The sequence below is a fragment of the Thunnus thynnus genome, chromosome 24, assembly GCF_963924715.1.
Source record: "Thunnus thynnus chromosome 24, fThuThy2.1, whole genome shotgun sequence".
Taxonomy (NCBI): Eukaryota; Metazoa; Chordata; class Actinopteri; order Scombriformes; family Scombridae; genus Thunnus; species Thunnus thynnus.
In genome coordinates this window covers 14,669,195-14,697,180 of record NC_089540.1, presented here as the reverse complement: position 1 = coordinate 14,697,180, position 27,986 = coordinate 14,669,195, and the positions used below count along the sequence as shown (strand labels likewise).

General features: G+C 38.1%; 1 protein-coding gene across 2 annotated transcripts in view; it reads left to right on the top strand.

The window, feature by feature from the left end:
- Positions 1–27,986, top strand: part of LOC137177431 (inactive dipeptidyl peptidase 10-like) — a 95,135-nt gene that overhangs the window by 6,395 nt on the left and 60,754 nt on the right. Inside the window, exons 1-2 of one of the 2 annotated variants that reach the window (XM_067583761.1) lie at positions 20,594–20,780; positions 27,445–27,559. In XM_067583761.1, the coding sequence (XP_067439862.1) occupies positions 20,724–20,780; positions 27,445–27,559 (172 nt within the window). In that variant the 5' untranslated portion in view covers positions 20,594–20,723. Of the gene's footprint in view, positions 1–20,593; positions 20,781–27,444; positions 27,560–27,986 lie in introns of those variants that run through there. The other variant, XM_067583760.1, reaches the window with a different exon arrangement.

The following is a 27,986-nucleotide window of genomic DNA, read 5'->3' as shown; positions in this document are numbered from 1 at the left end:
AATTCTGCACACTGCAACTTTAACTTCGAGGTGTTAAATCCAACACTTCAACGTTGGGTCCCTCAGCCGTTGCCAGAAAACTTGTCTGCTTTAGCTAATGTAGTTTCCCTCAAACACAAACGAGGGGAGTCGCTCTTGTGACAGCATGTGTAACTTGTTGCAGCGCAACATTTTAAGCAGGTTGCACCTATGAACATTTTTTTTAACATAATTTTCTTACAGTAGTTGTTCATAGAAAAATAAAGTACCATAATGTCCATTTTCTGAGAGTGGGAGCAAAAAACTTAGTGTAGTTGAGCCTTTACGGTTGTAAAACCATGATGTTTTAAAACGTGATTAATAGTGAAATTGGTTAATTGCTGCATCTCTGCAGTCTCAAATCAAAAGTTGCTTTCCTGCAGGCGTGAAATCTAAACATTGCCAAAGCAAAAATGACAAATACTGATCACTAAAACTGATTACATCCTCCAGAACAGTGGCATGGTAGTAGATATTTTGCTCGCTGTTTTTGACTCCATGACTATAGACGGGCCGCCAGTCCCTCCAGCGTCTCCCTCCAGGTTTTCTATTCCAGGTTTTCCTTTGTTCCCCTCCTTCTTTTGATCTCTTCTTTTATAGGTGCTGATTACAGGTCAGTATTTTGAAAGATGTCTGGCCGCGATACTACTTTTTTCGGGTGTCATTTCTAACAGGACTGCCCCTAAATCTTTCTTGTTGTTGAGTCGTTAACAAAGTCCATGCTGTCAGGCGGGTTCCACATGGTCAGACTGGATCGCATTTCTCTTCTGTATTGTTGTCGTTTTTATGACAAAGTCAATGATGAACAGACACAACAGTGGAGAGAACGGACACCTCTGTCTGACTGCTCGAATCCTTTTGTCAGCCGTGAACAAACTGGCTTGTCATACCTTCGTATGAGCTCATAATAAGGTTTCTTTTGGTTTTGCAGCTGCATGTAAGGAACTGGGTTTCACTCGGTTTGATGACTTTTCATAGTCGACAAAATGTTCTGTCTTTTTCTGTGATTGTTTGCTCTGCTGAATCTGCATGTTGGTTTCTCTTTCCTTTCTTTAAAAAGCTCTACCCCCCTTCACTGACGGTAATTTCCCTCTGCAATTTTTATATCCACTGTAAGTCAATTTGATCACCGATTTGAACTAATTTGCTTGTAAAGTGCAGACAGAGGGAGGCCAGAAATGTGGCTTTTGCTACTTCAAGAGCCGTAACTCAGGTGAGAATTCCTATATGCTTGAGGGCTTATTATATATATATATTAATTTCAAGATTTTATATGAGATATGAGGCCATAAATGTAGTTTGACTGTGGGCTTGATTAACTGTTATGTCCAGATGCTTGATTGTAGGGATTAAATTTTACACTCAGTCCTTGAAAAAGTTAGTAAGACTGACTTTATGAATGTGTTCTACATGTGAAGGTCAGGTTTTCTATTATTCTGTCCCCTACAACCCTCACAGTATTATGTCACAATAGCATAAAATATTGATTTATAACGTAAATTTAATCCCATTTCCTATCCTATATTTTCATTTTGTTCATTTTATTCTGAGTTTATCATGGTTTGCTATTTGATAATCATTATTCTTCCTCTCTGTCTCCTCTTTTTTTTTTTTTTTTTTTGATGCTGCAATGATCAAGCCGGTTGTTGCTAAGTAACTTGTTATTCCAGGAAATTGTTATCATATATATATCAGTCAAATCCTATTTGCACGAGGTCAGAAGAGTGGGAGTGTGTTCATACGCCGCAGTTTGCAGTGAGTCACTTTTAAGAGCGCCGAGGACATTCTCATCCTCTAAAGCTTTTCTTCTTACATCTTTAAAATCGGCCTTGACATCTCGGTGATCTGTTAACATCGTAGATTGTACGTTGAAGCTTCTTTCTTTCTTTTTTTTTTGTCAGTTCACAATGAAATGACCAAAAACTGTTTTTTGAAAAGTCTGACCTTGAACCGCAGCAACAAGACTGTCAGATTTTATGTGTGTGTGGGAACTGACGGATCTGTTGGAGGAAAATGACAACACAAGCTCTCTTATATGCATCTACAATCCACTGTGTGCCCTCATGTGCTCTTAAACAACTGGCACTGGATGATACTATCTGCTCATTTTCAATAGCCTATGTTTAATTTTTAACTGGGAGTGAGAAATTAAATGACAAAATTGAACAAAAAGCCAGAATAATCCTTATACAGAGAGAAATTATATGATTATAATCCAACATTACCCAGAAATTAATGACATTAACTGTTTTAATTATGTTTCCATTCTACTTAGAAGGATTTACATGATATTAAGACTCATCAGTTTGGTGATAATGAACTCCACGGCTCCAATTTCCCCTCACAAGCAGCTCAAATCAATTAAAAAAGCTGTTTTAATGTTTACTTACTGACAACATGAGCAGTAACGAGCACATTCAAGGCAGCTGTTGAAGTTTAAAGTGCTTTTGCAATGTGAAAAAAAATTGTTTCCCAACATTTATGTCTGTATCTGAGGCTTTAAATGCAAAATGTGAAAGAGTGAAGCTGTTTTTTTTTTTTTGTTCCAAGCAGCAACTCAGGACCTGCGCTGAGCTGAACTCCCAACCCTAAAACCTGTGAAAGCGAACAGATTGGCATCATGACGGGGTTCAGCAGCATGTGCGGTTCACAATCACAGTCAAAAAAAAAAAAAAAATCACTGAATATCAACATTAGCCACAGCCATCTGTTACCGTGGAGATGGACATGGAGTAAAAAAGCGGGGCCTGCTCATTAGCATGTGAGCGGTGGAGGAAGATGACTAATCTCGTCTCAGCCGTCCTCATCATCACTGAGTTTACTGTGCTGGAGATGCTCAGAAACCTCTGATAAGCATGTTAGCCTCTGAGTGTTGATATGCTTCACTAGCTAATTTTTACTCCTCCTACTCACTCAATAAAATGTGGCTAAACTTGTATCACACCACACATTTAGCTCTTTAAAGAACACTTCATAAAAGGCGAAAAGGAACAGTTTGCTACTTTATAGATTTAAAAAACAAAGGATTTGTTGTTTAGAAATCCTAAAAGCAAAACAGCTCATACTGTGATCATGTTTGACAAAACTTGAGCTGAACTTAATGTTCACTGTTGCTTGTTAACATTCGTCCCTGTTCTGATGCAACTCTCTCTTCACTCTGCTGCCACTTCTACTACTGCGACAGGTGTTATAGCTGATGCTATGACAACTAGAGAAGACTCAGCGATAGTGGGACACTGTAACAAGTATTCACACACACACACAGAGCAATCATGTTTGTACATGCTTAACTTATTAATGTCAAATTTTTGAAAGGAATTGATTCATGTTGAACAGTTATAGACTCTCAAACCCAACAAGACTCTATTTTTGCTTCAAAACACATATTAAGACATTATCAAGACCATTTTAATTAGGCTATTTAGGTAAATATAATGTGTTTCCTACTACTAAATAAATTTACTACTAAATTATTTGAAATGTAAAACTGTAGTCAGCTGACTCTATAACATTTATACAGGCAACTTCTACTACAGCAGCTCTATTGTTACCACTACTAGTCCCATTAACCTCCTGCTGCTACTGGGTTTATTTATATGACGTGTTTAGTTCACAATTCAAAGTACTTTACTTAAGGCAACGTTAAGAAGAAGAGAAAAAAACAACATAAAAAGTTTAAAATGTCAATTAAAAGAATAGAAACATTTCTAAATGGACATTAAAACTAGAAACTAGACAGGAAATGCACAGAGATAAGTTAATACCACTAATACACAAGGCACATCATGTATAGTTCATTTCATAAACAAGAGCAATTTAAAGTGCTTGATTTAATTCATAAAAACATTAAAATGCCAATTCAAAGAATAGAAACCATTCTAAATGGTTTTTAATTAAATACATGATAAGTAATAGATTAGAAATACAATTTCAGAGCAGTAATAAGTTGTAAGTTGCCCCGAATGTCTGTGTAAGTCTTATTATATTTTTTCCTCAAGACAGGTCAGTAGGTAAAAATACAGGACCTGCTTTAAGGCAATTATAATTTAAGTTGAAATTGCTGCTCAGTTAATTAAATTACTAAAAATCATTTGACACATAATGAATCTGCAGCTTTTAAAGCGTCTGAGGCTGCAGGGTAGTTTGTCTGTTTCATCCAGCTCTGAGCTGACGAAAGGCACGAAGTGACTGCATTTATTAATAATTAAATCAAAGCATAAAAGAGAATATGAATAAATGCACGTCTAGTTTTTGTCACTAGAGGGCAGTTTCACACAAGAACGCTCTGCTCTGCTGTCAAAGCTGGTGGATGGATTTCTACTGACATCATGTGATGTAATGTGAAATCAGAGAGGCTGCTGACCTCCAGTCGTTTTATCAGACTGTAATCATTAAAAAATCTGAAGAATGAATATAAAGGTTTTCCTTTTCAACCATTCAAATACTTTATTTGATGATTTTATCTAAATTCCCTTTGACTTTATTCATATCTGTATTATGTAAATGTCGTAACATGCAAATAAGCAGGCTGAGCTCAGTTATCCAACAAATCCAAGGACTCATTCAACATAAAACCATCAAATAAAGCTTTGATTTTTAAACCCACAGAGCCTGACATCCACCTGCATTCATCACAGCGACCTGCTTAAACGCATCAGCTGCTTTTTTTTTTTAAATTACCTTGCCCTTGTTGCACAAGCTGGTGTTTACTCTGATGTGTTTTATTTTTGGGCCAGTGAGTCAGACTATGGCTCACACAGCACCAAGTACCAGGAGGAATCATCTCAGGTTAGACTGCTCTGAAATATAATTACACAAACCAAGGTCAGCGCTGCGAAACTGGGCAATATATACACAGGGTGATCGCTGGATGAGTGGATGTGCACAAATGAAACGTCTAGCAGCTCCAGGGATATGAGAGTGTTGTGACAGTTGTCTACATTGATCTCTACAGCTGCAGGATTCGAGTAACTTTCATCTTTTAATCTTTTTAATTAACATGAAGGATCCACTTTGAATTTTATATTAAATTTTCATCCTGGGTAATTTCTCTAAGCCACTTATTGTTATACAAAAAAAGAGGAAAAAGTTCTTAAATTGAAAGCTTTCACTCTAAAATACTATACATCCATTTTCCAAGTGTTCTTACATTCATGTTTAACCCATAAGAAGCCATGATGACACAGGTCATCAACCCTTTCAGTGTTCTGGAAAATTCCTTATACAGCTTTATCCTTGATTTTAACTCATGAAGTCCCTGAGTGACATCTACTGAACATCCTGGTGCAGTCATGTGACCATGCGTGAATCTGTGTATCCATGACATCACTTCCAAAATGGCGGCATGCCATGAGACAGAAGTAGCAAATTTTTAAAAAGCTTGTTTTTTGTTACTAAAGGAAAGTTTCAACACATTTAACATTTCTGATGCTTTAATAAGATGTCATATATTAAATTTACCCTGTTCTGACCACGTTTCTTGAACAAACTGATATAAAACAAGTTATGACATATATGTTACATTACAGAAATGTGTTCCTCGTGGTCCATTTGGTCTGTTTTATGTTCCCCATAATTTTCCTTTAAGGAGAAATGGGTCCGGGTTCTTATGGGTTAAAGCCCAACACCTCTCAAAAACATGTTTCTCTTCTGGTTGGATGTTTGAGCTTCACTGTGCAGAGTTTGACACTAGAAATCTGTTTTCACATTCATCTCCTAAAAGTGGGAAGTTTCTCTTATTTTAAAGCATGATTGAACCAGTTTGGAAGCCAATCGTGGTCCAGTTTGCATCTTACACAAGTGTGATGTGGAAACTTGAAGCCTCCAGTGCACAAACACTTTAAAAACAGACTTTACAGTGAATTAGGAGACATCTTGTGTCCAGCAGTTAAACTTATAAAGTAAAATATATTTGCATATTCATAGATTCTGGATTTTTTAATGAGGGAGAATAAGACAGTGCCATTTTTAGGATTTTAACAAGGTAATTATAATTTTTTTGTGTGCAGAGACCATATCAGACACATTATTGTTCCAAGCAGAGTATTTTTATATGTCTTAATACATGTCTGCAGGGGATCTTTAATATTTCAAAACCTGAAATGACTCGCTCCTACAAAGCTTCACACTGTTCAGGTATTGGCAACAGGCAGGAGTACCAAATGCACACAGCATGTTGGAATAAAGGAACTTCACAGAAATCATGGCATTAATAGGCTGATGGTTGGCAACAAAAAGGGCAAAAAAAAACAGGAAAGCAGGTCTAGTTCTGTGTTCACGTAATATGTTTTTCCAGACAGTAATTATGAGCAGCCGAGTCAGAGAAACCTTTTAAAAGTTTGTTTCTTTAGTTGTAGTTCCAAGTTGAGCACATCAGAACTTCTTTCTACAGCGTTGAAGGCAGTTTCTCTACATCTAAATGAAATACAGTATTAGCAGCTGATTCACTAAACAGTGTGTTTAAAATCCAGCAAAAAATAGCTAATTTAAGGTCTTTAATAGTGTGAGATAAAACAAAAAATAGCAGGTAATGCCTGGACTTCCACGGTGGCTGCGCTATCTGTGTCTGTGGAAGTGTCTGGTGAAAGGAGATGACGGACAGGTGTGCAGGGAGGGACAGGGTCAGGTATTTGGCAGAGGCAGGGCACTCAAGAGGGACAATTAGAGGATATATTAGGAGAGGAAAGATAGTCTGAGCAGGTGTCACTTTGAAAATTGCTAACGAGCTATCCTAATTTTCATTCCAAGTCATTTGTCCTTCAGCTCTTGTGTTGACCGACTGTCCCAGCAGCTGAAAACAAATGTAAAACAATAAGAATGAAGCTAAAATAATAGAATATCCACAAAAACAAAGTAATGTTAATTGCATTTTTTTTTTTTTTTGTGGTCGAAGAGAGAGCTTCTAATGATTTTTCACCCCATAATCATTATTTTGGTGCAGCAATTAACAGCCATTAAGACACAGCTAATAACCGTCATTAGCACTGTTAGCATTTATCACAGAAAACAGCAGGTACCTTCAGTTTGTACCACGTCTTTATCACAGCAAAACACACATGACGCGAGGCCTTCGCTCTCCAGCTGAGCTACTTTCCCTCCATTATTGGGCACCGACTGAAAAAGCACAAAGTATTTCAGACATGTTGCACCTATTTCTCCCTCTCCTGGCTGCTGCAGGCATCAATGCAGGTCATTTTAGTCAGAATATATGAAGCACAATAACCAGATTAACAAACAGAAATTAGAAAAGTATTTAAAAATTGTGAATTATTGCTGTTAACTGGTTCCCTGTTTCTGGATTTTTGTTGAAAGTCTGGTGACTGATGTTTTTGTCGTTGGGTGTGAAAGCAAGCAGATGTTCAGTTAATTATCAGTTAATAATCTTTAATAATCAGTTAATTGCTACTGGCGGCCAGTCACTGCTGGTCCAGAATAGAGCTGAATGAAAGAAGCCGAGAGACAGAGATAAGGAAGGGCTGTCACGCCGCAGACTAATAAAAGCTCTTCTCTTAATCAGTAATGAACTCTGTGGTCCATGGCTTTCTCTCCAGGTGGTAATATGGAAGGTTAGAGACAGTTTTAGAAAGAGAAAAAAAAAAAAAAAAGTGTGAATGTGGAGGTTGTGAAAAGCTCTTACTGTGAAAAAGACGTTTTAAATCCTGCACAGTCTCTGAAAACCTGAATTTATGGCCAGATTAACCTCCTCCAGTAGTTTGTTGTTGGTCCCCTATTGAGCCCCACTACTGCTGACATGATTAGATGCTTAATCAGTTCAGTTGATTGGTTCACTGGTGTTATTTCACATATCGTTTGTATCATGTTTTCCATGATAGTAAACTCAAAATCTTGAATGTTAAATTTGGCTTCTGGGAACAATAATGGACATTTTTTTCACTATTTTCTTACATTTTATACACTAAAACACAACTTAACAACAAATAAGCTCAGTATAAATGAAAACAATTTAAGTATTAAAACTAGATTTTAACACAGAGTCCTTCTTTATGACCAATTTTCGATCAATCAATTATGTAGCTCCAAGTAATAAGGAGTAAACCTGGGCCTTTTAGTTTAGGTCTGTCCAAAGGTAATGAATTACACCAGCACCTCTGAAGCTTAATTAATACTTTGCATCTTGTTTTTTTGCTCATTTTCATCGTACAGACATGAGACGCTCTTACTGTATCTAATTTGACCAGAAAGCAAACAAGCATATTTACCAAAATGTCAAACTATTCCGTTAAAACTTTGATCGCTCAGACTCAAAACTAAGGCCAAATTTTGCCAAAAATTCAGTCACATAAATGTTGTAGAAAAGTTCTGCCCTCTAAATTTTGGATTAATTTTTGGAGACTGCAGAGATGTTTCAGAGGTAAAAGAATTGTCTGCCGGCTAATGACAAGGCAAATTAATTATATAGACTTATCTTTGTTCACAGCTTCAACACAACGTCTGTAAATAAATTGGTCTTTAGCGGCGACTTAAACTTAGACTAAAACTTTAATGGGCTTTAATTCAGACAGTGTCTCACTCTGACATTGCTGTATGCATGTTGTTTGAATCATTGTCTTTGCGTTGTGTATTTATCTGAGCTGTTTTATTATTTGTGTTGTTTTATGTAGCTGTTTGATGACGTTCTTTCAATTAAAAAACGTAGATTTTAGAGCCTCAGGGATGCTGAGTTATCATGGACATTTTCATGATTTTCTGTTGAGAAATGATATCATTAAAAGAGAATCTGAACACGGTGACAGTGAGGAAAATACTTCCAGGTGGTCCTCCGGTCAGCCAATCGCAAAGCTTCAAATTCAATTAATCACTGAGGCTCTAAAATCTACGTTTTTTTATTTAAAGAACATCATCAAACAGTTACATAAAACGACATAAATAACATAACAGCTCAGATAACTACACAATGCAAAGACAATGATTCAAACAACATGCAACTACGTGGTTTCAGTGATAGCAGCGTCTATAGCAACCACCATAGCAACGATAGAAAACGTGAAAGAATCTTCATAATAAGTAACAAACTACACATCATATACATTCACTAAACGGAGAGAATGAAAATAAAATGCACATTTATCATTAGGAATGTTATCAAAATGCATTTTAATGCCAAAAGCATCTTAAAGATGTAGTATGTAAGATTTAGCGGCGTCTAGTGGTGAGGTTGCAGATTGCAACCAACTGAATATCAACCCTCCCCCCTCCCCCTACTGTAGAAACATGGTGGTACAACATGTTGGGCTCCCTATGTAGATATAAAGGGCTCATTCTAAGGTAACGGAAACATAATGATTCTTATTTATTTTCTGATTATACACTAATTAAAACATATTATATTCCATTTCTTTCAAGTGTGTTCTGCTAGATGCCATTAAATTCTATATGCTGCACCTTTAAAATATTGCATTTGCCATTTTTTTGTTTTGTTTTTGTTTCTGCAGACAGAAACTTGGCAGTCATGTGATGTACAATAGAAAAGAATAGCCAAAAAAAAAAAAAAAGGCATCTTACAATTTTAGAGCCGTTATTGTGAAACTAATACGTTTCGCGCTGCGGACCATTGTAGCTATTACACATTTTCATGTGAGACTGGGTTGGCTGGGAAATTATCACAACACACACAAGTTCACTGTCTCTTCCAGCTCAGCGGCACCTCTTACTTTAATTTTCTATAATCTGTCTAAGCAGGTTGGGTTGACTTTGAACTCCTGCTGCGTGGCAGAGACGATGTGGAGGTTTGAATCCCTCCCTCCGGACTGAAACCCCCTCCAGGCTTTCCCCATGCTGTCTGTCAACCTTCCTGCTGCTTCCTGATGATTTTATAGATGTCGGAAACGTGCAGTTTTTAATCTTCTTAGACAAATCACTGGCAAATTTAAGGCCTTTGAGCATGAGACTTTCTCTCATGGGTACGTTTCAGCTTCTCTTAAAGGAGGATTTCACCCTTAAACTCTTATTTTATTGTTTTGGTGTATTGTGATTCTTTCCATGGAGAAATGGCCAAACATAGAAACATGTCCAGATATTTTCAGTCACTACAGAGACATGGGGTTCTCCAGTGTTCAACAATAACACAGGGACTGATATCTATACCCATGATAGACATTTAAAAGTGTAAGAAATCACTAATGAAGTAGAAATACAGGGTTTGGTGTTTCTCTTCTTGTTCCTTCTGTTGGATGTTTGAGCTTCTCTGTACAGAATTATGTTTGTTTCCTACTAATTATATCTTAATATTATACTCACCAAGTTAATTGTAGAGACCTGGAAAGATGGCCAATACAACCAAAAAGATAAAAGATAGATAGAAGCATGTCAGCCAAGTTTATTTAGAAACTATTATAAAATGTCAACTGTGATCATCAGCTTTGACCTGTACTGTTCTTGCAGTGCAATGAGAGATTATAACTCCAAAACTAAAGTAGTCCACGAAATCTGACCGAACTGTTGGCTGCTCGTGTTTCTCCATAGTCGTAGTAGAAGTAGTAGAGTGTGGTGATGTCACGGTTTAGCTTTGAGAGTAAAGTAAAATTTCATCAGTTACAGTTTATGCACCTAATTAATAAAATGTGTTCTTGAAGGAATGTTGTGGCTTAATATTACCTTCTTTAAAGTCAATTTTATTTGTATTGCCCAATATCAAATATCACTCTATTTCAGTCTGTACAACAATACAACATCCTCTGCCCTTAGACCCTCGATTTGAATAAGGAAAAACCTTTAATGGGAGAAAAAAATGGAAGAAACCTCAGGAGGAGTGACAGAGGAGAGATCCCTCTCCCAGGACTGACAGACATGCAATAGATGTCTAATAAAAGATCTCCTTCAGGCTTGTTTTAAGACGTATAAAAACACTCTGTGCAAGACGAAAACACATTTGGGGACTTGGAACAATACATGAGAGGCTACTTTACTACTCAGTTGCTTTAAAATTGGCTTTGTTTTTCTTAGCGAGCAAAGGTGAGACATTTTTTTTGACCTTTTTCCCCTAAATGCTTCTTTTAAACCCACTTTTTTTCCTTGATTGTCATTTTAACTCGGAGTGAATTCAGCTCAACGGGCCTCAGTGTCACCACCAGGCAAATCCCCCCTGACGCAGAATTAGATTATCAGACTGACGATGCCAAGTGAAACTGGGTTGACTGATTTTACTTGAATGAATGACACCATTTTTTAAGTAGTAAAATCAGAACAGAGCAGAGGGCTTTTGTGTGTGTGTGTGTGTGTGTGTGTGTGTGTGTTCATGTGTGTGTGCACCAGACATCTGTTTACTCTGAAGAGAAAAACCAGACAGACACGCTGTTGGCAAGAGCAGGAGAGCAGACTATCTTTTACTTGCTGTTAGTCTTGTTTATTTGCAGAACAAATGCATTTTTCGTGTTTTTTCCTGGCAACACTGTCCACTTTTAAGAGTGTGAAATTGTTGGACTCGGAGGTGAGAGCGTCTCGTTGCTGCGCGAGTTTTCACTCCTGATTGTTTTGACTGGAGAGAGGCGTCAGCATGATGGAACCAGAGCTCAGGTTCCTGGAGGTGAGGTGTCAGTATGCTCTTATTTTTAGAAATCACACTGCTGCGGTTCATGTGGAAGGTGTGGGGTGAGTGTTAAGACGTGAGGGCCTTCAGCAGCAGTTTAAAATCTTGAACTACTAAATCCTTTCATTCGTAGCTGGAGAATCCACTTTTTGGAGCGTGATGGTGTCGGTATTTGATATATAAAATAGGATCAAATCTGTCTATGTATGATGTGTTAAACAAGTCAACAACAACAAAAAAACTGTATGAGACAAGGTGATAGACCTCAATCGAGAAGAATGATGTGTGTTTTATCGTAAAGTCCCAGGAGTTCGTGCTGCCACCTGGGAGAGTCGACGCTCTGAGAAATAGAAACACATCCTCTGGGAAACAAAGTGTGTCAGGCTGTTGTTGTGTGTGAGAGTCAGATAAATGAGCCGGAGTGTGTTTTGGTGAGATTTGAAAAACAGGATGTTGGGGTTAGACTGTAAGGTGCGTGCACACTTCAGCCAACGGTCCTGTTGTTTTCAGCTGAAAGATGCTTAATTGAGAGGGAAAGAAAAGAGAAATCATACACAAAACATGCAGGTTTTTAGCAGCTTGAAGGAGCTTTGGTTTGTGAAAGGTGCTGTCATTTATCTGGTTTTTCAATTCAGAGGAGACATTACGTGTTAAAGGTCTTTCCTCATGATGAAAAGGTTGCTTTGAACCAATCCCTCCATCCATTTTCTGCTGTTTTCCGGTCCTGGTTGTGGTGGGAGCAGGCGAAGTAAAGTAGCCAAGATATAAGCCTCCCTACTTCCCCCACCTCCTCCTTGGTGAATTTCCGAGGCCCAAAGGGACATCTAATCTCTCCAGCATGTTCTGAAGTTTGCCCCCAGGCCTTCTCCCAGTGGGACTAAAACCTCCACACTGTAGGAAAGGCATCCAGGGGCTCAACTGGTACTTTTCAATGTGAAGACGCAGCAGTTATACATGGATCCAGATCTGGATGTCTGAGCTTGAGGAAAGGAAAGTTATTTCTGTTGCTTGAACAGGTATCCCCTACAGTCTGTAAAGACTAAAATATAGATCACCAATGATCTTTCTGCCCACGTTCCTCAAGCCTGTCAGTCCTTAGATACCATCCTTTAAATAATCGCTGCAATTCTGCCATTCAGACCTACTATTGTGCAATCGTTCTATACACTTCTGACTGATCTCTCCTTATTGAACTGGCCTTAAAACTTCCATTGACCAGACTTGAAACATAACTGTACCATTGATATATATTATCTCCTTACTAGAATACTCTTAAAGCAGCAGGCACGTCAGTCATTTGTTGTGTTGTATTAGATTGAATATTTACATGTTTTTAGGCTCCTTCTAATGTCCTTAATCAAACAACCAATAGCAACCCAATTGGCAACCAATCCGGTTGAATTGGAATCTGAAGGTCAAAGATATCTGCAGTCAAACACCTGAGCTAATGTGACTCAGGGGGTCTCTCCAGGCGAAGACCTCACCCAGTAAAACCCCCACTGGCAGGATTTACAACCCTGCAGTTCTGACAGTATACCATCTTTCTGCAGATGCTCAGCTGACTGAAGCCCAAGCAGGCGGTCAGGCGGTCGCAGCACCGTCGGCGCTGAACCTCGGGCTCGTTCAGTAAACCTCGACCTACTTTTTTCTAGGTCAAGGTACTGGATTCTGTTTTTCTTTCAGTGTCTCCTGCCGTTTGTTTGTTTGTTTTTTAAAAAATCTTGGCTCATGACATGATTTCAATTTGTTGTCCACCAGTGTCCATGGAAACAATTTTGAATGTTTTTATTGAAATGTTAGAGGAGAAGATAATAGTGATGATAATGTTGATGTTAAAGATGAAGGTGAAGAGTAACAGACTTTATTCCTGCAGCAGATTTGTGTTTTTAAATGCTACAAAAGCATTTTAAGAAACATACAAACTATCACAAAGAAATCACTAGTTGTACATGACAAAGCTGCCTGTGTTCATGGCCTTGATTCAACCGACACCCCAGTTTGTGTAACTCTTACTCATAAAAGCTTTAGTCATGTAATCTTTTCACAGATGTCATGGAAAAACAACAATTTTTTGGGTTATTTATTCTTGATCTTGAAAGCTTACTCTGTCATTTATGCACCCTCGCATCCCGGAAACCTTATGAAATCCCTGTTTGTAGATTAAAATACTGTATCCATGTGTGTCATCAAAGGGATGACTAATATGTTTTGCAGGTGCATGGCTTTCATCTGCCAGCAGTGCTACACTCCCACTCACAGCTTATTGTCTTTTTGTGCGTTTGTAATTTTGCATTTCTATAAATAAAGGCTTTCAGGAGATGTAAAGCTGCAAAAACAGTGTTACAGAACAGACCCGGTAGCACAATTTCTTTAGTTATGATTATTTACAGGTTGGTTCTTTATGACCTATATGAGTGTGAGGAGATTCTGGGGAGATGGATGAAAGATATAAATGATACGCAACAGGTTGTGCGTATCATTGGCTTTTCTTTTTAGGAAAGTTGATGGTAAAAAGGCATTTGGGTGTCTCTAAGGAGATACTTGCATACACTGTTTAATGTTTTAAAAAGCTGGAAAGACTTAAGTTATTTGAAATAATCTGTTTTAAACATCAGAAAGTCGATTAAAGTTTTCTTTGTGTGTGGAGGGGAGGAGGTGGTGACTAGATTTATCTATTGGTGTCAAATGTTGAGCAGATATTTTCAAGATTTTCAGCTTTAATAAAACATGTTGGTTCTTAAAGGCAACTTGCATAAAAACTGAACTACTGTAACATTTTTATGCAGCTCCTGGGTTGAGCTGATTTCTATTTGACTGTTTGAAACCATCTCCGTTTCCCAACAAATCCTTTGAACAGCTGTTTTTTTTTCAATGCTATGGATGCAGAATAACACCTAGACTTTAACATGGAAGCCAAACAATATCACATATACAGAAAACAAAGTTTGAAAAATGTTAATAGAGAGCAACAGCTTGGTTTTATGCTGCATTCAGGTGATGTTGGCAGGAAAACCTCAAGTTATTTCATCTCAGGAGAGTCCACATATTATTCCAAGATTGTAGTTGCATCATTTAAAAAGCCAAATGTGAACAAGTGAGACCAGCAACAAGCAAACTGTGTATAAATCCTTTCAATTCCTTACAACCTAATATATTGTATTTGTGTTAATATGGGATTATATTTAGATGTAACTGCCAGTAATTTAATGACACTTCTTTCTTTAGTTCTTTTCGTTATGTGGGAGAAATTGTCGCTGTTAGAAATTCCTGATATCTGTGACTCAGCATTGCAACTCGCAGGCTGACTCAGACTAATAAATGTGAAGATTAGTTGCTGACAACTCTGCTAATGCTTAAGAAAGCTTGACCTTGAGTAGGGCTTAATTCAAATAGTTTAAAAAAATATATATCCATCTGCCTGCACTAACCCATTTTTTTGACCTGAAATCTCATGGAAGCAGCAGTAAATTTCTTTCATTTTGTGAGGATGAGTCTCAGTCTAGAAGAAACAGGAGCAGAGGCAGTGAAGTGAAGTATTTGAAAACTCCAGCTTGCTCTTATCAGGACTTCACCTTAGATCCTTCAGGGTCAATTAACCTGCTTAGAAACTCTCTTTGACCGATCCTCAGCGGTTCCCAACTTGGAGCCCTGCAGGTTTCCATCCTGGCAGCAGGTTAATTACATTCACCTGGCGTCCCAGGTGTAAATCAGTCCCTGATTTACAGCAGCAGTGAAACCCTGAAGGGTTCAAGGATCAGAGAAGAGGAGGAGGAGGAGGAGGAGGAGGAGTCATTAAAACAAAGTGTTGCCTGCTTGCTGCCTGACTGTCACAGACTGCTGGTTGAAATCACTGTAATTTTTGTCTGCTTTGTAAAAACTAAAAATAGCCTTTTTTTGGTGTTGATTCCAGTCTGAGAGGAGGCAGAGAAGCTCAAAACTACATAGAGGATGGGTTTACAAATTTTCAAGTCTGTCTTAAACAATAGTCTGTTCATACTGACCATTAAAAGATCCCTTCTTAATGCACTTACAATGTAAGTGATGGGAGACAGAATCCACAGTCCTCCTTCTGTGCAAAAATGTATTTAAAAGTTTATCTGAAGCTAATATGAAGCTTCAGCGTCCAAATGAGTCAAATCAAGTAGATATCTTTCAACGTTACAGTCTTTTTAGTGCCAAAGTTCCTCTTTTTGTTACTATACTTCCACCTCAGCTCAACAGGGAAACACTGTCTGAGGAAACACTGTGTGGACACACGGTGGATTTTGGCCTCCATCACTTACATTGAAAACACATTTGAAGGATCTTTTAATATCCAGTATGAACAGGAGGAATGATTACAGCGAGGAAAACCTCTTTCACTGCTCATATGGACACCTGACTGTTGTTTTTAAGACACATTTGAAAAATTGTGAACCTGTTCTTTAATATTTTACAAGAAAAGACACAAAAAATCATAAAATCGAACCCAAACCGGAGAGTAGAGATAATCACAATAATGGGGGATAAACATGACAATAAATTTGTTCATTTAGTTATTTTGTTATCCAATAAATTGACTCACAATGGCAATAAAACACATCATTTGTTTCTGCAGTCTCCATATTAACATTGGTAGGCATGAAGGCTTTTGCACAAATGTATACAAGCAAGTGAATACAAACACACAGAGTGTAGTAGCTTGTGGTCTGGAGAGACTGTAGGGATGTTTTCTGCCTTGGAGACATTAGTGAACTTCTCAAACAGCAGCAGAGGTCAGAGAGAGAGAGAGAGAGAGAGAGAGAGATCATCTCCATTTGGTCTCTGATTCCGTCTGTTAAATATTTAATGGTGAAGGGAAGAGAGTCAAACCCAAGCTTTGAGGATCTTTTCCCTCTGTTCCTGCCTCTTCTCTCTTCTTCTTTACCCTTCTCTTCCCTTCCTCCATCATCTTCAACCCCTCCCTCCACTCTCGCTCGTTATTGCTTCCCCCCCTGCCTCCTTCTGCTTTCCGCTGAATTTTTGATCATTTTCCTCCCTCGCTCCATGCTTGTTGACCTCTTGCCTTTCCTCCGGGTTTCATCGGAGCGCGAACGCCGCTCATTCAGTTTCCATCAAGCACACACACGCTCGAACTCGAGTTACTGCACGTCTGATGATTTTCATTCATCACAGTCGTTACTTAACCCCTTGAAGCTGAACCGTAGATCTTAATTCTCAATTTAAAAAGTTTTAGGCTGTTTGAAAAACCTGAAATTTGTTCCCACAAAATCCTGCAAATATGAAACTGTTGCATGATTGTGTTTCTCCAGTTTTGATGCTTTATACCATGTGAAAATAAATAAGATACAACCAGACCAATTTTCTGTGGATGCTGTATGATTTTGAGCGAGGATGCAGTGATGCAGGGTCTGTAATTCAGGCTGCTTAAATCACTGTGTTTTTACATTAACATCTTGCCTTGCACCACTGTTTTTTTTACCTCTTGACCAAGGAAACATTGTGCCTAGAATTTCAACAGACCTATTCTATTAGATTTCTACCCTTTGAGATGCCTATTTATTATGTGAATTGATTTCAGTTGAAGATAAGACACCAAATGCAAATTTGGACTGTAAATAAAAGCCAAAACTTTCAATTTCCAATTAAGATTTTTACAAAAAAGTTGAGGATTTGATTGGAGATCGCAGCTGTTTCTTACTTTTCTTCTTCTTACCAAATGTTTTCTGGGATAATATCTCAGACTTAGTTTTAAATTACTCCTAATTCTAACATTATTTATGAATCTATCTCCCTGTAACTTGAAAAACACTGACACTTATCACCTCTTTACACACGTCTGCCACAGCCTGCCTATGTAGCTGACATACATAATAACATCAGACATTTCCAATAAAAAAGGGGTTAAGCTGGTAAATCAGAGAGGAAATCAAACAGAAATTTCTTGTGACAGGCTAATCAATCACTGTGCTACCTGCTGGAGGGATAAAACTGCTTTGTCACTTGGCTTTTTAGCCTCTGCACTGTGTGCTTAACCTTATCATAAAGATAAACCTGTCAGATCCTGATTGTAAAGCTGATTCCAGTCTCTAAAACTCCATTACTAATCTCTTATGGGAGCAAGAACCAATCAACTTCCTCATTTTAGAATATTTTTTTTAGTTCTTGTGAGAGAATTCGGTCCCCAGAAGTGTAGAAAAGCAAGAAGACACACACGAGGAGACAAATATCCGCAGGCTGGTTTGTCTTTTGCCATCTACTCCTCCATCTTCATTTGTGTTTTTTTCCCCCCCGTTTCCCTCCCTCCTGTTATCTTCATTATTTTTAGATGGGATAGTTGACACAATGTGTGTGTGTGTGTGTGAGTGTGTGTTAGTGGGGTTTGTGTCTTCAGGGCTTTCTCTGTGACACCTATCAGTTTGCATCCAGTCACTTGGCAGCAGGAAAGGCCAGCGGGTTACTGATCTGCTCGATTGTCTCGCTTCATTCTCCTCTGAAGGGATTTCATGATGGAGCCTCGGTCCGGTTCATTCTCCGATGACACGCAGGGCTATAATCCCATAATTTATTTCCAAGGGATATTCTAATACAAGATATCACAGAAGAGCTCTTAGTCCCTGAAGTGATACTGTAGGAATAGTAGAGTGACATCATCAGAGGTAAAAATACCACAAAATGCAAGACACAGACACACTGTAAGTCTCTATGGGAATATTACAATGCAAATACGAATCTGTTTTTGCTGGAGGGCAAAAGAAAACAATCAGTGTGTTGTTGTTTTATGATATCAGAGATAAAAAGTACCATAAATATGTAGGTAAAGTTTAAAATTTGGTGTTAGAGACACATGATTCAGTGATTTTCAGTCGCGTTAAGGCAAATAAAGCATCACTTGTCTGCTAATTAAACCACAAACATGTTTTTTTAGTTTAATGAATGACTAGACTAATGACTGATTTCAAGTTTTAAATTGCTTTCATTTCTTGTCACAGCTTTAATTAATTGAGTACTCCATAATGTGACTGTGTATTTGTTAGACTATGCTTTGTGGTAGTCTTATTCCCTGCGGTAGGGGTGTGTTTTGTTTGCTGTTTTCAGGGTTTGCAGCAGTTTTTTTGTTTTATGGTTTTAAATTTCCTCAATCACAGTAGCTGTAGAGTTTCAGCACCATGGACAGCACTGCAGACGCTCACTGTTTGGATTTTCAAAACTACAGATAGTGCCAAAGGCAAAGACATGGACCAGAGGCTTTTATATTAAAGTTGACTCTTACATACTGTTTTTTTAAACATTTGAGAGCAGTAGCAACACCCTGAACACCTTTCTTTTAGCCTGAAATTTTATGACTATTCCTAAAGTGACCCAGAATATACAAAAATGAAAATATTTCAACCTTTTTTTTCATTTTTATGCAACTGATACATATACAGTAGAGAGTGTTGAGGGTTCACTTTGACCCATATTCACTCAAAAATTCAGAAATTAGCATTCAGAACTATTTCTGCATTCTTCACATTCAACAGCATTGACTGAAATCATGATGGCTGTTATGTTCTCTTGTTTTAGGCAACATCAGACCATAATATAGTGTAATTGTGAATGTTTTTCACCATAAACAGACCTGAAGAATACACTCTCAACTCTCTGAGAGCTTCATGAAGGATTAATCACCTGTTTAGTAATGATTAATAAGATATTTATGAATGAAAAATTTACTTCAGAAATAAAGCATAGAGACTAATTATGAAGGTGTAGTGTGAAGGGTTGGAATATGAATAGTATGAAAGGGTTAAAGTTGGGTCAATACATTTTTCCCATCCAGATAGGACTACTTAAGCTATCAGTTCATCTATCTGTATGTCTGCTGGGCTGTCCATGGCATAGACAGTACCACAATTTCACCACTTCATTACACATATTATACCGTATATACTAATTTTAAGTGTCCATACAAGAAATCAGGAAATTGTGCTCACACTGTCAGACTAGCTAATCATTTAATTAATCAAACTGCGACCTTTCCTGAGGTGTTCATCTACAATTAGTTTTCATTTTGAGTTTGTGTGTTGTATTGGTGGAAAATAATGTACAACAGCAGCTGCTCAGAATGCATACTGACTGTTTTTTACTTATACTTTGATTTGGTTTGCACATTACAGTTAAACACCACTATCAAGCAAAAATGTGTGTCCGGTATGTCAATTTACGGCTTACTATAGCTTCATCTATAGTAGTGTTTGTTTTTTATGTTTTTTTATAGTGAGTGAGTGATTGAGGGAGTGACACAGTCAGAGAAATCGGGTTTTCACTTCTGTGATAACCGCTGTTGTCACATTTGCTCTTCAGCACCACGGACAGCGCTACAGATGCAGAGACAGATAGATAGATTGGATTTTCAGCACCATGGACAGCGCAGCTTCCTTATAGATAGATGGACAGATAGCGCTGACCAAAATAGTAAAAAGCACGTCAACACAAGACTGCCCAAACCGGAAGTTTGCCTTACTAAAAAAATAAAAGCCTCCAACATATCCTATTACACTTGAATCTTAATTTTTATGCAGTGAATCTAAAATATGACTGTTACTATTATTAAAAACACATTTCCAACTGGTCGTCTGTACACTGGCAAAACAAAATATACATTTCACTAAAGATCCATATTATTCTATTGTCTGTTTTCTGCTGTATTTGAAGCTATTTTCTCTATGGCTTCCTCCCACAGACCAAAAACATGCAGGTTATGTTAATTGGAGACTCTTAATTGCTTTTTAGGTGTGAATGTGAGTGTGACTGGTTGTCTGTCCCATATTAAATGTTAGCTCTGTGATTGACTTGTGACCTGTTCAATGTGTACCCCGCCTCTCGATCAATGTCAGCTGAGATTGGCTCCAGCTCGACCCTCTAGAGGATAAGAGGTAAAGAAAATGGATGAATGCTATTTTTGAAGCTGCAATGAGAACAACTTAAATCAAAAGATAACACAGTACAGCTCCAGGATTATCCTTATGCTAGCAGAAAGAGAGTAAACATTCATCCTTTACTTTGAAAGCCTTACCCAGAAGTCCTTGCTGTCACGGTTGCAGCCAGCTTTGCCGCTGCTGCTAAATTGACTCGCCGACACAGGTTTGGATGTTATTACCGGGAGCGTCGCTGGAAGAAAGACTCAGGCTCCAGCACAATGACAGCTTCCAAAGATCCGACTAAGAAGAAACCGAAAGAGGCGCAGCAGGATGAGGTAAACATACAGTTTCAATTACAATGTTCATTCAGCTGTTCGGAGAGAAATCTGTTGTGTGTGTGTGGACCTATGATCCAGTTCATGTGGGTGGACTGGATGGGAAAACTATGGTCAAACATGCGCGTGTTTGCTCATGGCTCGGTATATTGGAAGATTATTACAAGCAGATTATCGATATACAAAAACACAACAAAGTACAGTGAGGTCAAGGCTACAACTCATGTGACAGTAATATTGCGCCAGATTTTATTTCAGATTTGTGCGACTTCATGTTACATGTGTGCAACATTGCTTGTGATGTGATTTAAAGGTTATGATTGCAGATTTATTGTTGCTTTATGAACGCAATTAACGTGCAAACTGTATATGAGAATTATGGAAATTACTCAATCTTTCTCACACAGACTACAGTCCATAGAAGTGACTATAATTGCACATCTAATGGTGAATTTCTCATTTCAAAGGGTAAATTTTTGTTATGAACTGAGTGAGTTTTATTATCTGAACTGTTTATGCAAACAGCTTTTAGTCGGAGTGTCAGCAGGTGTCACTTTATGGATCTAAACTTGTGATTTTTGTCTTCAAGAGGTCAGATTTTCATTCATCTGTTTTTTCTTTTTGAAGATGTTGGTGTGTGTGTGTGTGTGTGTGTGTGTGTGTGAGCAGGTGTGAGGAGTGAAGGTGTATAATCTTGTGTTGCATAATAGACTCTCAGATAAAGTCATTATCACAGAGGAGGAATTATTGCTTTCCCCTCTTCGGCTCTTGCTTGTTGACATAGTGTGAAGATAATAACTCAGAGTGTAAGAAATAAAAGACAACAAATGGTTTGCACATCACTACGCTGCAGAAGAAACTGGATAAAGGTCAAAAAGAGGAGTCAGATTCGGGTAAAGCTCGGCGCAGCTTTATGTTGTTCCGCTGGTTTGTCCTCCAGCTGTACAGTAACATGCTCTCACACATATCCGCTGCTTGCACAGTCATGTCAGCTTCCCCCCCTCCAGTTAAAATACTGAATTTTGTTGTGGTCTGACAGTTAAGCTTCACTGTACGCACTCAGGAAGTGTCATAAAGATTAAGATCTCTTACATATAAGATCACAACAAAGACAATACAGTCATGACACATGCAGACGCCTTAATTTAAACACTCATACATGTTATGAGGAACATTAGCAAGTAAAGAAATCAGTGTCTCTCACTTAAAATGCCATCACACAGTACCAGAAACCAGTCTACACCAGTTCAGGGAGCATGTCAAACACTTAGGTCTTATTCTAGTAAATAATTTGGTTTATGGTTATGAGATTTAACACTGTCTCTGTAATCTACCACTCTGTGTTGTCTCGTCAGGGCTAAATAGCATTTAATTTAAGTTTATAGCCACACCAGCAACATTTGCACCGGACTGAAATATCTCAACAGCTATGAGAAGGATTGAAGTGGAATTTGGTGCAGATATCCTGAAATCCTACTGAAGTCGATGCTGCTCTGATGTTTCCTTGTGCCACCATGAGGCTGACATGTTTGGCTTTTAGTGAAATATCCTAACAACTATGAGACGCATTGCTTTGACATTTGGTATCCAGATATCCATGGTACCAAGAGGATGAATTTTAATGACTGCGGTGTGATGAAAACATGTCAGCATGTCTTATAGTAGTAGATGTCCTGCGGTTAATGTACTTTTCTGTCTTTGGCTGTGTTAGTTGGGTTGTGAAGGCAGTGATGGATTGAATATGTTAGAGCTATTGGAGTTTTATTGCTCTTTTTTTTGGATCCTTAATAAAAGTAGATATTGGCTGAATCATTCTGCAGCTGCTGCTTGTTTTGTTCTTTCAAATCTCAGTGTGCAGGGTTTCAGTTGCAGTTCCTCATAGTCCTGGTTTGTCAGGAGGCTTCACACTTCACTACTGTTTAGTAAAATTGATTCAGGGAAGGAGCTGAATGTTTTTTTAGGAGGTTTGGGGTGAAAACTCCTGCTTTCTTTGTCTTAAAGATAATTACAGATAGGTTAAAATCGATTGATTGATTTTCTTTTAGGACTAAATATGTACCGTACAGCTATGTGTTCATTCATTCTCAGTACAACCCAGTAAACACTTGTTTGGATTCCCTCGATATTTTCCTCAGAAAATCACGATCTTGGCCTCAAGATTTAGTCTGTTGCTTTCTATCTGTCTCTCTCACACACACGCAAACACACACAAACACACACACACACACACACACACACACACATCCTTAAATTCCTCACTTGCTTTACTTTCCACTGAAGTGCGTCTGATCAACAGACTGTTGCAATGAACTGTGTCTGCTTAAGCTCTCTCTCTCTCTCTCTCTCTCTCTCTCTCTCACACACACACACACACACACACAGAACATGCAGAGAATTAGCTCAGAGATGTTGAACTAATACTCAGAGAGCAGTCGATGGCCCAGTGGTGTGCAAAGAATGCTCTACCCACTGCTGAATGTGTGTGTGTGTGTGTGTGTGTGTGTGTGTGTGTGTGTGTGTGCATGTGTGTGTGTGTGTGTGTGTGTGCGTGTGTGTGTGTGAGAATCAGTTTCTACTGCTTCATTAATTAAACAGTTTCCACCTCACTGACAGTACATGTGATACAGATTCTTCTAGACACATTTGTGCCTCTGATCTTCTTGTGAGACAGATTTATTCAAAATGTTTTCATGATTATAAACCTTCAATTATAGTAAAATCGGTGCTGCATTCAAGGAGATTTACTGTAAATTAACATGTGAAAGTTATTATATTGTCATCCAAACTACAAACTATCTACTATGAATCATTTTGTAAGATATATTGTAATGAAGCTCTTGATTCATGACTAATCAGATGAGATATTCGCATGAAGCTCGCTGATCGGTTTGATTTTTAATGACATTTTTCTAAATTTGAGCTGAAACAGTCGATTAATTTATTGGTCAATTACCAGGAAATGAAATGCTTTTCTGTATTTTGGATTGTCGGTAGGACAAAACTATTTAGTGACATCACCTTGAGCTTTTAGGAACTACGATGGGCATTATTCACTATTTTCTTACAAGTTATTGATCAAAAGAATCAATGAATCAAAAAAAACCCTGCAGATTAAATGATAATAATGAAAAGAATCTTTTGTTGCAGTTCTGCACTAAATAATTATGGTCATGATAAACTTTTGCTATCTTTGAAACAAGTCTTAACAATCCTCTCTGTTGTCAATAATAACATTATAGTCAAACAAAGAGTTATTCATCGCGGTTTGCAGACTGACCATATGTACGTATGTTCCATAGTTGTGCACAGACAGTTGTCCTGTACAAAAACAGATATTATTACAAACATTTCAGGCGCTCTTACTTTAAATTTTACCTCCAAATAAAGTGGTTAAATTCATCTGGAGAAGCTGTTGGTTTGTTTACAACCTGTCTGATCGTCTAATTCTACTCGTTTCTTCCTCCTTTGAACTTGTTGAGTTGTAATAATGAAGCCTTGTTGTCAGATCTCAGCAATTATTCAGGCAATTAGAATCACAACCAATAGAACTTCTGACCAAAGCTAAAAAAAATAAAACTCTGTTATAGAGTTTTCCTTCCAAATGCTCAGGAGTAGAGGTGTGCCATATCGTATCGCTCATGATAACATCGGTATAATTTTTAATATGATAGATTAAAAAGAAATCATATTGTGATGATGGCGATATTCTGACTTGTTGACGTGATGACGTCATACTGTTATGCACAGCAACAACAAACATGGCTTAAGGGGAAAGAGCCCAGCTAAGGGCTCCATGGAGGGGAGCGACTTCAGTCGTGCGGAAGTGTTTTTGGCTACAAAACATCAGATGTACAACAAATCACAGTAATATGTTAGAAGTACAAGAGGACTGTCACAACAAAAGGAGGCAATACAGCAAACTTACTTCACCGCCTCAAGCAGAAGCAACCGGCTGAGTACGAGGAGAACCAAAAATCCCACCAGGAGTATTTTGTCATATTGTCAAGAATATCGATATCACAGAAACACCCTGAAATATTGTGACTCACCTCTACGCACAAGTCATTTTCTACAAGTCCAAGTCAAGTCTCTTACGGTTGTAATGAGCGTCAGAACACTGCATAGCTATACGTAAGGAATTCATAGCATGTACCGTATTATCATCACTCCTTTATCTCCTAGCCTACAGTATCAGCATGGACTAGTTGTTTGGTATATGATCTCTTTAAACAGGCTGTCACAATGTTGTGATATGAAAAGAAGCATACAATGAAAGCCTGCATTCAGAGATTCTTTTGTTTGGGCCTTGTGTGAAGTTATTATCGCCAGAGGTTATGACAGATGGCACAGCAGCTGCAGGTGTTGTTGTTGCTGCTGCAGCTTATTGTCATCTGTGGCTACACGCACCAGATGACAATAAGGGAGAGGATGACATTCAGCTCGTCGGACGTAACCTTAATGTTAATGTGGCAAAAAAAATAAATAAAATAAAGACGTTCACGAGTTCCAAATGTCAAGTCTGAGTCGAGTCTCGAGTCACTGTGTTTGCGACTTGAGTCCAAGTTGCAAACGTCTCTGTCTGACTCTAACTTTCAGCTATTTCCTGACTGCAAAAACTCTGAACATGCAAGTTTTCTGTGTGTGTGTGTGGACAAAAACACTCTAACGAAACTCCGCACTGATGAATTTGATTCACAGAAAGCAAGCAGGATAGTTACAAGTTTAAAAACTGGTCACACAATTAAAGCTTTTTATGTTTTATTCATCTAGAAACGAATCACAATCAGAGACCAAACAGCTGCTAGACATCAAGATTCATTCATTCAACCATTTTCCTACAACAGGTCATGCTTTTTGAGAGCTGAAATGTGAAATAGAAGCTAAAGGTTTGAACAGAGGAAACCAGTGTCGATCAATCTGACACGTTTGATGTGTGAAAGAGGCTTCACACTGTCTTCCTTGATGTTTCTCTCTGTCTTTCTCTCAAGCTCTGAGGAGAGGTGAAGTAGATGCCATTTGACAGCTACCTATTACATTTCCTCACAGTGTCACTGCTGGAAACCTCCGAGGAAACATCCATGCCCGTTTTCTTTTCAAAATCCCTCCTTTGCATAATATTCTCCTCTTTTCTCTCTCTCTCTTTTTTTAAAAGTCTTAGCAACAGGTAACTTTCATCATACTAGCCTGAAGTGAGAATGAAAAGATCAGTCTAGAGAAATGATGTAACCCAGTCGTGTCTCGTCAGCCGGTTCAGAGACGTCGTCACATGAAAGGTTGCAGGTTTTACTGTCCAGGAGTTTTTAAGCAAAATCTCTGAACTGCTGCAGATGTGAGCTTAAGGCTGAAAATATAAAAATTTAAAACTCAGATTACATTTTTCATGTCATAGCCGACGGATGTTTTTTTCCCTTCTTCTCCGGGAGAAAAAGCTTTACTCTGATGGCCCCTTTTTTCGGTGGATAATCACCGCTCTGTCCAGACAGGATGAGTGAAAGCTGTGCAAGAGGCTGTTTCCTTTCACTGTCCAGCTCATGTGAAGAGCTGGACTGCAAAATTCAAAAAAATCAATCTGTCTGGCAGCATGCTAAAGACGAATGCTAACGCTTGAATCCTCAGTAGAGTGAATTTCAATGTGTATACTAGGGATGTGCCCAGTATTTGTATTTGTTGAGGCAGCAAAATTATTTGTATTTGTATTTACATTCGAATAAAAGTGGAAAGATGCTTAAAAATCCTGTTTTTGTTTTTATTATGCTTGTTATTTTAGAAAAATTAAAGTGTTCATGAAGCTTGTTCATGAAGTGTGTGTCAGTAGCTCAGCTTTATCTCTGGTGAACACCCCCAACTCCAGGAGTGATGTCCAAATTAGGAAATGTGCGTCATGTAGCAGGTGGATGTGACTCTCCTCGTTGAGACCTGCTGATAGACGTCACAGCGGAGCAGAGAGACACTGAGATAGAGATGTAACCGACCTGCACGCTGGTATTTGAAATGGTTTATTTTTCTTCCCGAAAATATTTGTATGAAACAAATATTCATAAAAAACCCACTATTTGTGCTTTGCCGAATAACGTATTTGTATTCAGGCAAACCCCTGGTGTATACTCTACATTTAGTATCTTATATCATAAAAAAGTCCTTATAATCTGTATTAGATGTCCCTTTTATCAAATTAGGAAAATGTTTTGCTTTTATTCCTTTTTTAGTCCAAATTTAACAGCAATAATGACGAGACAGTCGTGTCCACATACTGCCTTATAATTTTGGGGCTTTTTCATCATTCAGGCTCGGTGCCTTAGTTCCACCTGAGGGAAATCTTAAGTTTAGTTTATTACATTTGTTTGTCAGGGACTATGTACAAAAAAACAAAACAAAACCCAAACAAGAACATTCATCTCACACAAGGAGAAGAGATGTATTGTACCAGATTTAGCTGCTAGTTATTTTCCATCTGCAGTCCCTTAGCAGGTAGACTCAAAACACTGATCCAATTAATACAAATACAAGTTCAGTCTGTGCTAAATTCAATCATAGCTCCAACAAATCCTCCCACACTCACACTCACACTCACACACACACACACACACACACACACACACACACACACACACACACACACACACGCAAACAACGTTGACTTAAATGTAAATCTGTGTGTCTGCAGGAGTTTGTGGACGTCAGCCCGCCGCAGAGGAACTGGAAGGGCATCGCCATCTCTCTGCTGGTGATCGTGGTGGTCTGCTCGCTCATCACCATGTCCGTGGTCGTCCTCACACCGAGTACGTCAGAGCGTGTGTGTGTGTGTGTGTGTGTGTGTGTGTGTGTGTACTAACAGAGACAGTGATAGTAAAGACAGCATGAAATATGAACCAAATATAGAATTTCACAAAATAAAAAAAAGCATCTTTAACAAAAAAACCCTTAAATTTCATGTGAAATAAGACACTTTTTTTAGACACTTGATGCTGAAATATCTGTACACATGTTCAGAGGATAAAAGATAGATATAAAATGTTTTTGGTAGTTTTTTTTTTTTTACAATGAAATATCAGATTTCAGGACGACTCCAGCTGCAAAAAATCACTTTTAAAGTATAGAATTATAAAATAATACACAATTTAAGGATATTACTTGATTCTGTTGTTGATGCTTTTTTATTATTCATTACTTTTAGTTAGTTTTTTGAGTATAGTTTCTATTCTACTT